Here is a 17,500-nt window from a genome sequence, read left to right on the forward strand (position 1 = left end):
ATATAGCCTACGGTAAAACATTTAAAACACAAGTAACCATACATACAGGGGAGATTTTCAAGTGTTCCCCAATTTTAAACACTAAAGGGTGCATGAAAGAAAGGAAAAAGGGAAAAACACAAGAGGAACAGTGGACACAAGTATCTCCTTTTGCCTGACGCGGCTGGATCTGCCAGTGTTTTGTCATTAAGAAGGTGTTAAGAAGGCTCCAGACCCTTCTTACAAAACCTTCTTAACGAAAGATCATCTTAGCGCTAAGAAGCTTTTGGGAAACGCAGCCTTCTTAACGGAGGATAATTGGAAGATAATTTTAGGCTAAGAAGCAATCGGGAAACGCGTTGGCTTCGTTGGCTTCTTACGGGAGCCTTAAGAAGGGTCAAAGAAGCTTCTTAGCGCTAAGAAGCTTTTGGGAAACGCATGCCTTCGTAAAGAAGCAATTGGGAAACGCGTTTGCTTCTTAAGGGGGCCTTAAGAAGGGTTGAATTAGCTTCTTAGCGCAAAGAAGCTTTTGGGAAACCCAGCCGATGTCATCATGCATCGCTGTACAATCAAATAAAATAGGGGTTAATTTCAGTCCAGGACACAGGAGAAATATAGACCCAGACTTGCACCAATATTCTGGTCAGAGGCTTCCACAAGGCAGCTCCTGACCACCGCCCCCCCCCCCCCCCCCTACACACACACACACACACACACACACACGCAGATCAGCATCATACATGGTGCTATGTCTCCCTCCAGTGGACAATTTAGACTACATGACAGGATTCCGATCAGATTATTCGAGGCGTTGTCATTATTTGCCGCATGAAGTCAGTTAGTCATCTGTGTACTGTGTACACACACACACACACACACACACACACACACACACACACACACACACACACACACACACACACACACACACACACACACACACACACTTACACTTTACATAATAATAGTAATATTGTAATAGTGTAATATTGTTCATCACACGACTGTCAACACATTTTCTGGCCATGGAGACCATTTTCAGCCTAGGGTCCCCTGAGCCCCCAACAGGTGCACCTGCGAAACAAGACGCTGCCTTCAAGTGCTGGCTGAAAAAGTCGTAATTACATTTTCATTATGCCTGAACCAAAAAGACTTGACTGGGAAAATGTAGCCTACTTTTGGATTATAACCGATTAGCCGAGATGTGGCGTTCAAGGGGAAGAAAGCAATGGTGGAAATAGTAACTAGTAGCCTACATTTACTTAAGTACAATGTTGTTAATGATGTACTTGTAGGCTACTTTACTTGAGTATTCCCATTTTATGCTACTTTGAATTTATACTCCAGTACATTTAGACAGAGGGAAATATTGTGGTTTTACTCCATTACATTTATTTCACAGCTATATTACATGTAACCTACATGTAGGCTATGTCAATAAATCAGCATTAATTAATATAATTAATATTCTAATAATTTATGATTCCCTAAATTGGGACACTTTGCACAATGAGTATGTTTACAAATACGTTTACTTTGATACTGAGTAGGCTACATTTTGCGGCCAATGCTTTAGGGCAGGCACTTGTAAGATTTTAGAAGTATTTTCTCTTTTTACCCTGCCGCTGTAGCACATGTGCCACTTGAATTCTGAGATAAAAGTACCGCCACTCAAAACTATCTTCGTACAGGAATCAAGGGGATACGTGTTCATATTTCCGACCAAGCTCGCTTGAATACGCGACAGGTCGCAATTACGAGCTACGAGGAGCACCTGAAGGCAGCGTGAGGTCGTGTGATGACGAGTCGCCGTTCATTGCTTGTGCTGTGGAAACAGCTGGTGATTTCTGTCAACCAACAAGACTGGCAACATGGCGAGGAATAAAAGTTCACTTTTGAAGCGGAATTGACTGAATCGACGTTGATTTGACTCGCTGGTGCTGTTAGACAAGGCGCTGGGGAATGTCATATTGTGCAAGCCACTTTGTTGGGCAGTGTTAAATCAGCTACCTAGCGCGTTAGCATAGCCCCATTGACTCTCTCAGTGTAGCCAGTCGCTAGCTTGCCTTGCCTGACAGAGAGTCTGTGGTTTCCGTCAGTTTAAACTCGATTACAATTTTGTTGTCGGCGACTCCAGTTCAGTTCTTGGCTTTCTGACGGGTAGGACCAGGTGTTGTTTACGGTGGCCGACATGGCTCATGTCCATTATAAATTCTCCTCTAAACTCAACTACGACACGGTGGTGTTTGACGGCCTGCACATCACGCTGAGGGAGCTGAAGCGACAGATCATGGGCAGAGAGAGACTCAAAGCCGCCGACTGTGACCTGCAGATCACTAACGCGCAGACCAAAGAAGGTAACTGACACACACGCAGGCAGACAGACAGACAGACAGACAGACAGACAGACAGGTTAGTGGGTTTTAATAGGGGCTATAACTGAATGGCATGGTGACATAAACACGTGGTTTGTCTCTTGACAGCTGTCTCGCCCAGTGGTTGCGTCACCTCTTTAGCTTGATGATGGCAGCAGCAACTTGTCTAGAAAAGTCACGCCGGTTGGGCCAAATGAATAGGCAGAATTCCTGTGCCATTACGCTTGATCATCTCCTTAAAGGGACACTTGACCCAAAAACAATGCTGACTTATTTTGCACATGATCTTACACATATCCGAAAGTAAACAGTTTTGCAGGAATTCATTTAGCTTGACAGTTACTGAGAGTTGATTTGAGTTAAGTTGCGGATCAGTGATTTCATCCTTGCACAAATGAGTCACTCACTCGTGAATCACTGGTCCAGAACTGACCTCAAATCAACTCTCAATAACTGTCAAACTAAACAAATGTCTGCAAAACGGTTGACAGTTTTTGAGTATGTGTCGAGGGTGTGAGTAAATCTATTTCTTATCTGTTTTCACATGCTCTTACGAGTGTCAGTATTTTAAGCGGGGGTGTTACAATTATATTCCGCTGTGAAACAACCGTTATAAATCCTATATTTCAACAACATGTGCCAAATTTAGGAGGTGGCCCAGTGTTGACAGGAACCTGGGGAGTTTGAGTATTTCATGACATGTTTTGCTTCCCAGGTGCCATTTTGTGTCTCAAAGGGAGGGTAAACACAGGTGCAACCAACTAATTAGTGCCCCAGCACTGAAACACCTAAATGGAATGGAAGTTGGAAACCCTAATTAATGTTTTGTCAGCACCAGTGGCTCCTGCATTACATTACTGGCTTTCCTTGGGAAGCTAAGCAGGTCTGGCCTAGGATACTCCTTGGATGGGAGACTGGTGCTGGAAGTGGTGTTGGAGGACCAGTAGGAGGTGCTCTTCCCCTCTGGTCCAAATGGTCTGATGAATAATCTGATCTTATTAATAATCTCCCAAATGCCACAGGGCAGAGACAGGGACTCTGTCCTGTGAGTGAGCACCGTCCTTCGGACGAGACGTTAAACCGAGGTCCTGACTCTCTGTGGTCATTAAAGATTCCATCTGCGCTCTTTGCAAGAGTAGGGGTGTAACCCCGGTGCCCTGGGGGGTGTAACCCCCGGTGCCCTGGCTCAATTCCCACACAGCCCCCCCCCTTCAATCATGGCCACCTAATCATCCCTCATTACTTAATTGACACATTCAGTCCTCAAATCTCCACCGTGATAGGCTGATGTGTGGTGAGCGTTCCGGCGCAAACTGGCTGCTGTGCATCACCCAGGTGGTTGCTACACATCGGTGGTGGATGAGTTGCGTTCCCCCTCCCTCCTCTGATATGTGAAGTGCTTTGAGTATCTAGAAAGGCGCTATATAAATGCAATCAATTATTATTATTTTGGTGCACCTGTGTTACTTCCTGCCTTTTAGATACAAAATGGCTGCTGTGAAGAAGGCCTATTCACTGCGCCGCTGTATCCATGCGACTGCAATGTTGTATGTTTGCTGCGTGCAAGCGGTGCACCATGATAGTAATAATCAAACACTCTGCTGTAAATTCGGCACCTGGCTGTCGAAAAACTGGATTGAAATGGTTGTTTCACAGCGGAATATCATTTTTAACACACTAGTAACTAAGAGCATGAGAATATCTTGAAATTTGTGATATGACGTCAGAGGTGATGGGTGAGGGAACATAATGGAGTCAGAGGTGATGATGAGTGAGGGAACATAATGGAGTCAGAGGTGATGATGAGTGAGGGAACATAATGGAGTCAGAGGTGATGAGTGAGGGAACATAATGGAGTCAGAGGTGATGATGAGTGAGGGAACATAATGGAGTCAGAGGTGATGAGTGAGGGAACATAATGGAGTCAGAGGTGATGATGAGTGAGGGAACATAATGGAGTCAGAGGTGATGAGTGAGGGAACATAATGGAGTCAGAGGTGATGAGTGAGGGAACATAATGGAGTCAGAGGTGATGATGAGTGAGGGAACATAATGGAGTCAGAGGTGATGAGTGAGGGAACATAATGGAGTCAGAGGTGATGATGAGTGAGGGAACATAATGGAGTCAGAGGTGATGGGTGAGGGAACATAATGGAGTCAGAGGTGATGAGTGAGGGAACATAATGGAGTCAGAGGTGATGGGTGAGGGAACATAATGGAGTCAGAGGTGATGATGAGTGAGGGAACATAATGGAGTCAGAGGTGATGAGTGAGGGAACATAATGGAGTCAGAGGTGATGAGTGAGGGAACATAATGGAGTCAGAGGTGATGGGTGAGGGAACATAATGGAGTCAGAGGTGATGAGTGAGGGAACATAATGGAGCCAGAGGTGATGAGTGAGGGAACATAATGGAGTCAGAGGTGATGAGTGAGGGAACATAATGGAGTCAGAGGTGATGATGAGTGAGGGAACATAATGGAGTCAGAGGTGATGAGTGAGGGAACATAATGGAGTCAGAGGTGATGGGTGAGGGAACATAATGGAGTCAGAGGTGATGATGAGTGAGGGAACATAATGGAGTCAGAGGTGATGAGTGAGGGAACATAATGGAGTCAGAGGTGATGGGTGAGGGAACATAATGGAGTCAGAGGTGATGATGAGTGAGGGAACATAATGGAGTCAGAGGTGATGATGAGTGAGGGAACATAATGGAGTCAGAGGTGATGAGTGAGGGAGCATAATGGAGTCAGAGGTGATGAGTGAGGGAACATAATGGAGCCAGAGGTGATGAGTGAGGGAACATAATGGAGTCAGAGGTGATGAGTGAGGGAACATAATGGAGTCAGAGGTGATGAGTGAGGGAACATAATGGAGTCAGAGGTGATGATGAGTGAGGGAACATAATGGAGTCAGAGGTGATGATGAGTGAGGGAACATAATGGAGCCAGAGGTGATGAGTGAGGGAACATAATGGAGCCAGAGGTGATGAGTGAGGGAACATAATGGAGTCAGAGGTGATGAGTGAGGGAACATAATGGAGTCAGAGGTGATGATGAGTGAGGGAACATAATGGAGTCAGAGGTGATGAGTGAGGGAACATAATGGAGTCAGAGGTGATGAGTGAGGGAACATAATGGAGTCAGAGGTGATGAGTGAGGGAACATAATGGAGTCAGAGGTGATGATGAGTGAGGGAACATAATGGAGTCAGAGGTGATGAGTGAGGGAACATAATGGAGTCAGAGGTGATGAGTGAGGGAACATAATGGAGTCAGAGGTGATGAGTGAGGGAACATAATGGAGTCAGAGGTGATGAGTGAGGGAACATAATGGAGTCAGAGGTGATGGGTGAGGGAACATAATGGAGTCAGAGGTGATGAGTGAGGGAACATAATGGAGTCAGAGGTGATGATGAGTGAGGGAACATAATGGAGTCAGAGGTGATGAGTAAGGGAACATAATGGAGTCAGAGGTGATGATGAGTGAGGGAACATAATGGAGTCAGAGGTGATGAGTGAGGGAACATAATGGAGTCAGAGGTGATGATGAGTGAGGGAACATAATGGAGTCAGAGGTGATGAGTGAGGGAACATAATGGAGTCAGAGGTGATGATGAGTGAGGGAACATAATGGAGTCAGAGGTGATGATGAGTGAGGGAACATAATGGAGTCAGAGGTGATGATGAGTGAGGGAACATAATGGAGTCAGAGGTGATGAGTGAGGGAACATAATGGAGTCAGAGGTGATGATGAGTGAGGGAACATAATGGAGTCAGAGGTGATGAGTGAGGGAACATAATGGAGTCAGAGGTGATGAGTGAGGGAACATAATGGAGTCAGAGGTGATGAGTGAGGGAACATAATGGAGTCAGAGGTGATGATGAGTGAGGGAACATAATGGAGTCAGAGGTGATGATGAGTGAGGGAACATAATGGAGTCAGAGGTGATGAGTGAGGGAACATAATGGAGTCAGAGGTGATGAGTGAGGGAACATAATGGAGTCAGAGGTGATGAGTGAGGGAACATAATGGAGTCAGAGGTGATGAGTGAGGGAACATAATGGAGTCAGAGGTGATGGGCGAGGGAACATAATGGAGTCAGAGGTGATGATGAGTGAGGGAACATAATGGAGTCAGAGGTGATGGGCGAGGGAACACACAGTGTGTTCCCTACCATTTTCTGGCCATGCCAACGGCGCCCCCACCAGGCCAGAAAGAAAATTGCAAAAAAAGAATATATATATTTTTTCTTTCTGCTCTCCCCAAAATCTCAATAAACCTTTATGGCATACTATTACTACTGATGTTGACAGTGTTGACAGTAATAGAAGATGCCAAACCATTCAAAACAATAAGCATTTTGCTGTTCCCAAAACGTGTCAACGTGTGTCGTTGCCTGGGAAACGCACATCCCATAATACAACTGTTCGCATCGCATCCCGTAATAGTATGATGATACTTGGGATGCCATTGCGAACATAGATGCAAACAGGTTTAGCTAAAAGTACCCCCACCGTTGCGGTCGGGGTACGTTTCGGAATCCCTCCACGCCTGGAAATGTTTCTAGGGGAAACACTGTAACATAATAGAGCCAGAGGTGATGGGTGAGGGAACATAATGGGGAGACCAGGGAGGGATGTGGGGTAAAAATAGCAGGGTAGGAGCTAGGGATGTTCATTTTGAAAATTTTCCAAAATCGATAATCGGTGAAAATTAACGATCAATTATCGATCATCGATTTTATTAATACTTAGAAAATTTTCAATATTTTCAATTTTTTTTTTTTTTTTTTTTTTTTTTTTTTACAAAATGAATGCCTATGGCAGAAAATACGAAAGACAACGTGTTCTCCTCAATGAACTCTTTATTTCAATGTGTCTCCTCTCCAACACTGCTGTCCCCGGCGCATGCCGGTGTGAATTTCCCATGTTTAAAACAGTTTTGTTGGCACAAAGGCCCGTGCCCAGCCAGAAAACTAGAAACTATATGAAGCTCCACCTCACGTTAGTCGGCTGTGCAATGGAGTGGGGCGAGGAGGAACGAATTCCACCCAAACCTAGTACAAAAAAAAAAAAAAAAAAAAAAAACTTTTTTTTTTTTTTTTTTTTTTTTAATAATTAAAAAATCGATCCAAATGCCACAGGATCGATTCCAATCCTTAACGATCGATTATCGATTTTCGATAATTGATGAACATCCCTAGTAGGAGCACAGCCTAATTATGCCCCTGAGATGAAGTGCAGTAGAACTAGTGGCTGCCTAGTTATTTGCACGTAGACACAACAAGAATCAACACAGGAAATATCATCAGAAATGGACTCATTATGTCAATATAGGAAGTGATAAAGAATGGAACCATCACTGAATTAAAGAGGCACACCAAGTTGTCACGTACAAGTTAATCATGTTAATCATCACTCATGGATAGGGCTGGGTATCGCCACTCGACCAGTACCAAGTCGTATTGAAACTTCTCCAGTCAAACCAATACCTGCATTTCATCCTTTTTGTACACGGGTCTAGAAAAAGAAAATCCATGGTTTTGCTCGCAGCCAATCACCATCATTCTTCTGTTTAATGTGACGTGTGATTGGCCCACTATCTCAGCAGCTACATCCCATACAGTCTGTGGTGGCGAAGTCGAGTGCGGTGTGTGCGTGACGGAGTTGACAGTTCAGTGTGCCAAGATGCCACCAAAAAAGAAAGAAAACGATTGAAGGAAGTATTAGTACTGTTGGTATTAAAATATCACTTTCAGGGTATTGATGTTGGTACCGTACTTTTCTAAGCCTTGTATGGACGATCAATATGATCACCTTAAAGTGTGTCGACATCCTGCGGATAAGCTGCAGAGCCTTGTTGTTGTAGGATGTGAGACATGCATCACTGAAGCCACAACACACGTGTGTGTGTACTAGTGCAGGCACATACACACACATAGAGAAACACACACACACACACACACACACACATTCAGTCTTAGATCTCACACGTAAATCTCTCTCTCTCTCGCTCTCTCCCTCCCAGAGTACACAGATGATGAAGCCCTCATCAACAAAAACTCCTCCGTCATCATCAGGAGAATCCCCATGGGCGGAGTCAAGTCCTCAAACAGCAAGAGCCGCACCATGTAAGTGTGAACTGGGCCTTTTTCACAGCAGTCACTTTTTGTGTGTAAAAGGTAGGGTAAGCACTAGGGATGTCAACGGTTACATTTTCTACACGAGTACACGGGACCTTCTGACCTTCTGTAACCGGTTAACCGGACGTTTTCTGTTTTTTTTATTTTTTTTTACCGCATTTCCATTGCCATGCTTTTTTTGGACCGCATTTCCATTAACGCTACTGCACTTGTGTGAACACTTTAGTGTCACGTTAACCCATTGATACCTGATGCAGCATTTGCGTGTATATCCCTCATTTGTGTGTGTATCCCTTTAAGACCGCGAACCGCGTCACGCGGTTCGCGGTCTTAAAGGGATACACACACAAATGCTGCATCAGGTATCAATGGGTTAAAGTGATCATCGGTAGTTTACAGGCAGCATTATCACCACTAGCGTTAAACTAGGGGTGCACCGATCGATCGGCAAGCAATCTGTATCGGCCGATTTTGACCTCAAATATGCGATCTGCTGATTGCCGATATTTCGGCTGATTGCCGATATTTTTATATATATATATATATATATATATATATATATTTTATTTATTTTTTTAATTAAAAAAAAAGCCCTATCACTAATCAGGCTTTCCAACGATATAAAATACAATGCCAATTGGTATTATTAAAGGGGAGAAATAATCGACCGAAATAACGTTTCCAAACTTTTTTTGGGGAGTTTATATATCGGTGATCGGTAATCGGTGATCGGTCGATGATCGGTTAGGCAGATATTTCCCATAGGCGATCGGTGATCGGTGGCAAAAAACGTGATCGGTGCACCCCTACGTTAAACAGTTTATTTTGGATGAGAAATGAAACACAGTAAGACAGACTCACCCGCTTGCTACGGATGTTGACAGAAAACAATCCTCTTTTACATTGTGTTGAGCAGCAAAATGTCCAGACAGCAGTGTGACACAGTCCACATATTAGGAGCTGGTCCGAGAGTACGAAAAATCCGCTGTCCCTCGTTGCCCAGATTGTGTATCAGCAGGGCTTTCTTCCTTTCAACGTTAGCATCAGCTACAGTAGCATCAGCTAGTCCTAGTATGAACGTTTCAAAGGATTCATGCCAGCGAACCCACGGGATCGGCGGCTCGCCAGGCAGGGCGAGGAACGGGGAGAGACGGAGGTGAGAGCAGAGAATCCATCATCCTCGTCGCCAATGTTATGTTTAATAACTTGTGGACCACGACGTAACTGTAAAACCTTTTATTTTCATGCGGTCACACACACTGGCACCATGTTTACAATTACAACCACACCACTTTCCAGCAGGGCAGACTGTCGTAAAGCTGCCTGTCTTAAAGGTACAGCCACAGCTGATGTGACGCAGACGTGTAGTCGGTTATTGTTTTTTCTAAACAGTTATGATGTAATATCCGGTTAGCCGTGTACACTGTGACATCCCTAGTAAACACAGGTGCAACCAGAACATTAATGACAGTCCCAGCACTGGAACACCTGAATGGATTGGCAGTTGGAAACCCTCATTATTTTGGTTGCAACTGTGTTTACCCTGCCTTTTAGACACAAAATGGCTGCTGTGAAAAAGGTCCATTATGTGTTGCTCTTATGCCTTTTTAGACATCCATGCAACCCCACCACTGCCTGACATATTCAGCACTTCACTACTAGTGTGACATGGTGGTGAGAGCGGGACAGATTCATGTAACCGCTGTAAGCTGGGAAATGAAAGGATGAGTCAACTGAATGCCACTCAGCTGCCTCCATAATTGTAAAATGTATGTAAATAAAATGATCAGTTACTCTCTGAATAGATTCCACGTATAAAAAGGTTTTACCTTCAACTGCCTCCCTGCTTTCACTCATTGGGCCTGTCTGAATCTCAAGGAAACTGCCTATATAGGTGGCATTTCTAGGTAGGAAGTTGTAATTCGGCTGTCTGAAACCAGTTTGATACATAAGTTCACTGAATTTGCAACCTTTCTAGGTACCTATTTTTGGCAAATTTTCTAGGAACCATACAATGGTACCTTTGATGGGTTAGGATTAGAGCTGGGTATTGGTTCAAATTTCAAGAATCGATTCGATTCCGATTCACAAGGTTGCGAATCGATTAATCCCGATTCGATTCCGATTCGATTAATTTCAATATCGATTTGGTTAGTGATACCAAAACGTGTTTTTTGAGCTGTAACCTGAATTACATGACTGTCCAGTTATGTAACGGCGGCGCCCATGAAGTGAAACAAACAACCATTCGCTAAATCACAAACATCACTTTTCATTTTTATTTTAGAATAGTCAATAACGTAAACCGTTACTTCATTTTAGTGCGGTCAGTTTGTACGGTGTCAGGAAAGTCACTTTCGATGGATAGTAGTAGTGGAATCTGGACACCAGGCTAGGTTGCTAAGTAGAAAACTCGCTCCGACCGCCCCAAAGCAGGACTACACAGCCAGGAGGATAGGAGCATGGCAGATGCTGCCTTCACCTTCAACCAGAAGTGGAATTGGAGAGAGAAGTGGCAGGAGGCGCTGCTGGAGTCCCTCAAACCACCGGTGCTCTTGGAAAGGAAAAATGATTACAAAAATCCAGGTCCAGGCACTCAAGGAGGTTTGAAAGTAAAAAGGCCTTTAATTTAATGGGCTAGACTCTTTAAGATACACCAACGTGTATCGGCTTGCACCTTCTTCAGGGTGTAATGACCCTGAAGAAGGTCCCACGCAAGGCCGACCCTCCCCCCTCTCAAAACGCCCCAATCGAAAACGAAATAATTTCTCTAGGCCTATTTTACAATTATGAAATGCAATCATTTTAATGATTTCGGCCACACGTCTGTGTCGCACGTCTGTGTCGCACGTCTGTGTCGCACGTCTGTGTCACTCAGTGGAAAATTCCACTCTATCAAATGAACAGTTGTGAAAGCTTGTACTTTCCACCACCTGCACAGGCAGATTGCAGTCACATCAGGATAAGCTGCCTCCAAGTTTGCTAATTTTTCTGTTAAAGGAACACAGCATTTTCACCAGCTTTGTATCATTACAAAACCAGTATCTGAAAACTGTCAACAGTTTTGCAGTCATTCTTAGTTTTACAGTTATTGAGAGATGATGTCCAGTGATGTCATTCGTGCACAAATGACATCACTGGTCCACAACTTAACTCAAATCAACTCTCAATAACTGTCAAACTGTCTGACTGTTTACAGTTTTCTGATTTACTACTGATTTTGTAACGATACAAAGCTGGTTGAAAATCGGCGGCGTGTTCCTTTAATATGCTGGCTCTCTCCATGATAAAATGATCCAAACTTGTGAGACAGACTTGATACATGGTGGGAGGAGACTTGATACGTGGTGGGAGGAGACTTGATACGTGGTGGGAGGAGACTTGATACGTGGTGGGAGGAGACTTGATACGTGGTGGGAGGAGACTTGATACGTGGTGGGAGGAGACTTGATACATGGTGGGAGGAGACTTGATACGTGGTGGGAGGAGACTTGATACGTGGTGGGAGGAGACTTTATACGTGGTGGGAGGAGACTTGATACGTGGTGGGAGGAGACTTGATACGTGGTGGGAGGAGACTTGATACATGGTGGGAGGAGACTTGATACGTGGTGGGAGGAGACTTGATACGTGGTGGGAGGAGACTTGATACGTGGTGGGAGGAGACTTGATACGTGGTGGGAGGAGAGTTGATACGTGGTGGGAGGAGACTTGATACGTGGTGGGAGGAGACTTGATACGTGGTGGGAGGAGACTTGATACATGGTGGGAGGAGACTTGATACGTGGTGGGAGGAGACTTGATACGTGGTGGGAGGACACCTGGTGTCCACCTTTAAAAGCTCCATGACTATTTAATGTGTGATTGACATTTAGAATGTATCTTCTCATTAGCCTTGTGTCTCTTCAGTCTTCAGTTCTGTTCTTTAGGACAGGTATCATTGATTGTCTTGAAAAGAGCTGTACAAATTAAATGTATTATTAAATAACACAAAAATGATCCTAATTCTCTGGTTTCTACACTTTTTGAAAGGCTGAGTTGGTTTGTCTTTTGAGAGTTAAATTGCGACCGTAGTTAATCATTGTTTCTGTTTTGTATTTCAGTGATCGATCGGACCACCATCTCCACCACCACGCCTTCGGAGCCTCCAAAGCAGTATGTAACCAAAACCGCACATCCGCTCCGACAGCACCGCCTAACACACACTCAGCTAACACCAACACAACACATCTGCTCCGACAGCACCGCCTAACACACACTCAGCTAACACCAACACAACACATCCTCTCTGACAGCACCGCCTAACACACACTCAGCTAACACCAACACAACACATCTGCTCCGACAGCACCGCCTAACACACACTCAGCTAACACCAACACAACACATCCTCTCTGACAGCACCGCCTAACACACACTCAGCTAACACCAACACAACACATCTGCTCTGACAGCACCGCCTAACACACACTCAGCTAACACCAACACAACACATCTGCTCTGACAGCACCACCTAACACACACTCAGCTAACACCAACACAACACATCTGCTCTGACAGCACCACCTAACACACACTCAGCTAACACCAACACAACACATCTGCTCTGACAGCACCGCCTAACACACACTCAGCTAACACCAACACAACACATCTGCTCTGACAGCACCGCCTAACACACACTCAGCTAACACCAACACAACACATCTGCTCTGACAGCACCGCCTAACACACACTCAGCTAACACCAACACAACACATCTGCTCTGACAGCACCACCTAACACACACTCAGCTAACACCAACACAACACATCTGCTCTGACAGCACCACCTAACACACACTCAGCTAACACCAACACAACACATCTGCTCTGACAGCACCACCTAACACACACTCAGCTAACACCAACACAACACATCTGCTCCGACAGCACCGCCTAACACACACTCAGCTAACACCAACACAACACATCTGCTCAGACAGCACCGCCTAACACACACTCAGCTAACACCAACACAACACATCCTCTCTGACAGCACCGCCTAACACACACTCAGCTAACACCAACACAACACATCTGCTCTGACAGCACCGCCTAACACACACTCAGCTAACACCAACACAACACATCCTCTCTGACAGCACCGCCTAACACACACTCAGCTAACACCAACACAACACATCTGCTCTGACAGCACCGCCTAACACACACTCAGCTAACACCAACACAACACATCCTCTCCGACAGCACCGCCTAACACACACTCAGCTAACACCAACACAACACATCTGCTCTGACAGCACCGCCTAACACACACTCAGCTAACACCAACACAACACATCTGCTCTGACAGCACCGCCTAACACACACTCAGCTAACACCAACACAACACATCTGCTCTGACAGCACCGCCTAACACACACTCAGCTAACACCAACACAACACATCCTCTCTGACAGCACCGCCTAACACACACTCAGCTAACACCAACACAACACATCTGCTCTGACAGCACCACCTAACACACACTCAGCTAACACCAACACAATACATCCTCTCTGACAGCACCACCTAACACACACTCAGCTACATGAAACACCAACACAACACATCCGCTCCGACAGCACCACCTAACACACACTCAGCTAACACCAACACAATACATCCTCTCTGACAGCACCGCCTAACACACACTCAGCTAACACCAACACAATACATCCTCTCTGACAGCACCGCCTAACACACACTCAGTTACATGAAACACCAACACAACACATCCGCTCCGACAGCACCACCTAACACACACTCAGCTAACACCAACACAACACATCTGCTCCGACAGCACCGCCTAACACACACTCAGCTAACACCAACACAACACATCTGCTCAGACAGCACCACCTAACACACACTCAGCTGCATGAAACACCAACACAACACATCTGCTCCGACAGCACCGCCTAACACACACTCAGTTACAGTGGCGAACCATGCCTATCAGAACCGGGCCTTCTATGCCGTAACCCCTCCCCCACACACACACACACGCGCACACACACACACAATATATATATAGCCTACTGTACGTGCAAGTCTGAGGTCGCTGTGCGCACTGCGTGCGTCTTTACGCATTGGTGAGGGCGGACTATGATGAGTTGTCTTCCACAGCCAGGTTCTTTCTTAACATGCATTATTCATACAACAAATACTTTCTACAATGCTGCATCCAAAATGGAAATCGCATCAAAAGACAGGTTATGGCCCAAATGGAATGTACAGTATTTCTCATTCAAAACAAAATGATGAGGACCTCTGCCAAGCCAACGTGTTCTTGCTTCAAATTGATTCCCTGTGGGCTTTTTCTCTGAGATGGATCATATTTCACTTTGAAATCAAATGAAGAGAGCTATATTTGCACCATGTATATGATCAGTCACTCATTAGGATAAGAGTGAACAGAATGTGAAATCGGTGTCGAGAAAAGTAAAATGTATGTTGTTCAGAAGATCAATGCTACATGAGAACTTTTTTTTATTCTCAATTCTTCCTAATAAATGTTGACACGGTTTAAACTTCATTTAGCACATGTCACTGTCCAGTCTGATGTGTAACACCTAAGAGCATATTCTCCCTGGACAAACTCATGCAGTATCTACTTGTGGGTGTTGCTAAGTGATCGGGCGGGTTCAGGCACTATCATGTTATGAAATGACATGCAGACCAGCTATGGAGAACTGATGATAAGCCAACTGTGGTTTGACCATGCAGACTCAGATCAGTCTAGCTCACAGTGACCTCCTCTGCACCATGCAACACATTTCATTTCCTCACACCAGCTTTATGTGGAGCATTTTAGAGCTTTTGGAGACGGATATGGTTTTATTTTCTACTATTATTAATATTAATAATAATAGTATGGTGATGATTATGATTATTATTATGATTATTATGATTATTATTATTATCACAGGTTCAGTTTATAAGCTCGAGTCTAGGGGCAAACAAATGGCACCGAAACTCTGCAACATGAAAGAAATCAGGTTGTCATCAAAGAGAATGGAAGCTTTTTATAAGCATTTATATGAACGTCTATGGGAAAATAAATAGCGGAAGAAAATCTCTGGTACAGTGCTGAAGCAGGAAGTAGGTGGTCACTTTGCCTCTCTCTATATAAATCTGAATCATATCGCCCTTAGTTCTCATAAAGATCCTCAGTGTTGTAAGAGTATTAACCTTGATCTGTCTACTCAAACTATGCCGTGTTGGGTCCTCCTTTTTAATTTGAGGGAATTGGGCCTGGAAAGTCCTTCAAAAGTCCTCGAATTTGGTGTTTAAGAACGTAAGGAAGGTGAACCACCCTGAGCTCAACAAAGTGAGGTGAACCCTGAGCTCAACAAAGTGATCTTTTCAGCAAGTGACAGTAACACATTTGGAAATGCAGCATCACAGTACTGTATGCAGTATTTGATTATATCTCACAAATTGATGCTTGCACTTTAGTTGCTTCCGAAACACTATCTTGGCTTCCTCTGACTTGCAGTAAAAAGCATCAGATTCTCAGAGGTAATAAAGGCAGACATTAGGGGATGAAAACAGTCCAGGAGAATGTATTACTCTGTAAAAACATCAGCCTCGTGGGTGAAATGGCTCACAGTGCTATTGCCAGACATCTTGAGTTTGTATAGGACACATTGGCCATTACTTTGCTTCATATTGACGTTGTATAAATATTTGACGAAGCACTGTAACATTACATTCAAGCATAATGACCAAAACAAATCTCTCCCTCTCCAGTGAGCTTGTTTTAATAGTACTAAATGAGTTAAAATATGTAATTGGTGGATCTGTTCTAAGGTGACTGACGTCAGTGAACCCAGGATGTGAAGTCCATCTGTCATAATATACAGTATTGTATTATTTATAGACACAAAACTCCCATTCATTCCCATTGATTACACCCATGTATGGGTGTAAACTCCCAGATGACACCTGTGTTTGGGTGTAAACTCCCAGATGACACCTGTGTTTGGGTGTAAACTCCCAGAGGACACCTGTGTTTGGGTGTAAACTCTCAGAGGACACCTGTGTTTGGGTGTAAACTCCCAGAGGACACCTGTGTTTGGGTGTAAACTCCCAGAGGACACCTGTGTTTGGGTGTAAACTCCCAGATGACACCTGTGTTTGGGTGTAAACTCCCAGAGGACACCTGTGTTTGGGTGTAAACTCCCAGAGGACACCTGTGTTTGGGTGTAAACTCCCAGAGGACACATGTGTTTGGGTGTAAACTCCCAGAGGACACCTGTGTTTGGGTGTAAACTCCCAGAGGACACCTGTGTTTGGGTGTAAACTCTCAGAGGACACCTGTGTATGGGTGTAAACTCCCAGAGGACACCTGTGTTTGGGTGTAAACTCTCAGAGGACACCTGTGTATGGGTGTAAACTCCCAGAGGACACATGTGTTTGGGTGTAAACTCCCAGAGGACACCTGTGTTTGGGTGTAAACTCTCAGAGGACACCTGTGTTTGGGTGTAAACTCTCAGAGGACACCTGTGTTTGGGTGTAAACTCCCAGAGGACACCTGTGTTTGGGTGTAAACTCCCAGAGGACACCTGTGTATGGGTGTAATCTCTCAGAGGACACCTGTGTTTGGGTGTAATCTCTCAGAGGACACCTGTGTTTGGGTGTAAACTCTCAGAGGACACATGTGTTTGGGTGTAATCTCTCAGAGGACACCTGTGTTTGGGTGTAAACTCTCAGAGGACACCTGTGTTTGGGTGTAAACTCTCAGAGGACACCTGTGTTTGGGTGTAAACTCTCAGAGGACACCTGTGTTTGGGTGTAAACTCTCAGAGGACACCTGTGTTTGGGTGTAATCTCTCAGAGGACACCTGTGTTTGGGTGTAATCTCTCAGAGGACACCTGTGTTTGGGTGTAAACTCTCAGATGTAAACTCTCAGAGGACACATGTGTATGTGTGTTGCGTAAGTCTAGGATTGGACGC

The 17,500-nt window shown here is 44.7% G+C and overlaps 1 protein-coding gene across 1 annotated transcript in view; it reads left to right on the plus strand.

Moving 5' to 3' along the window:
* The first annotated feature begins 2,070 nt into the window (after positions 1-2,070).
* Positions 2,071-17,500, plus strand: part of LOC310788562 (uncharacterized protein) — a 53,318-nt gene continuing 37,888 nt past the window's right edge. The window contains exons 1-3 of the mRNA XM_083650095.1: positions 2,071-2,336; positions 8,383-8,485; positions 12,601-12,652. Coding sequence (XP_083506221.1) covers positions 2,171-2,336; positions 8,383-8,485; positions 12,601-12,652 — 321 coding nt within the window. The 5' untranslated portion in view covers positions 2,071-2,170. The remainder of the gene's footprint in view (positions 2,337-8,382; positions 8,486-12,600; positions 12,653-17,500) is intronic.

Source organism: Poromitra crassiceps (genome assembly GCF_964638095.1).
Source record: "Poromitra crassiceps genome assembly, chromosome: 13".
In the NCBI taxonomy this organism is placed as follows: Eukaryota; Metazoa; Chordata; class Actinopteri; order Beryciformes; family Melamphaidae; genus Poromitra; species Poromitra crassiceps.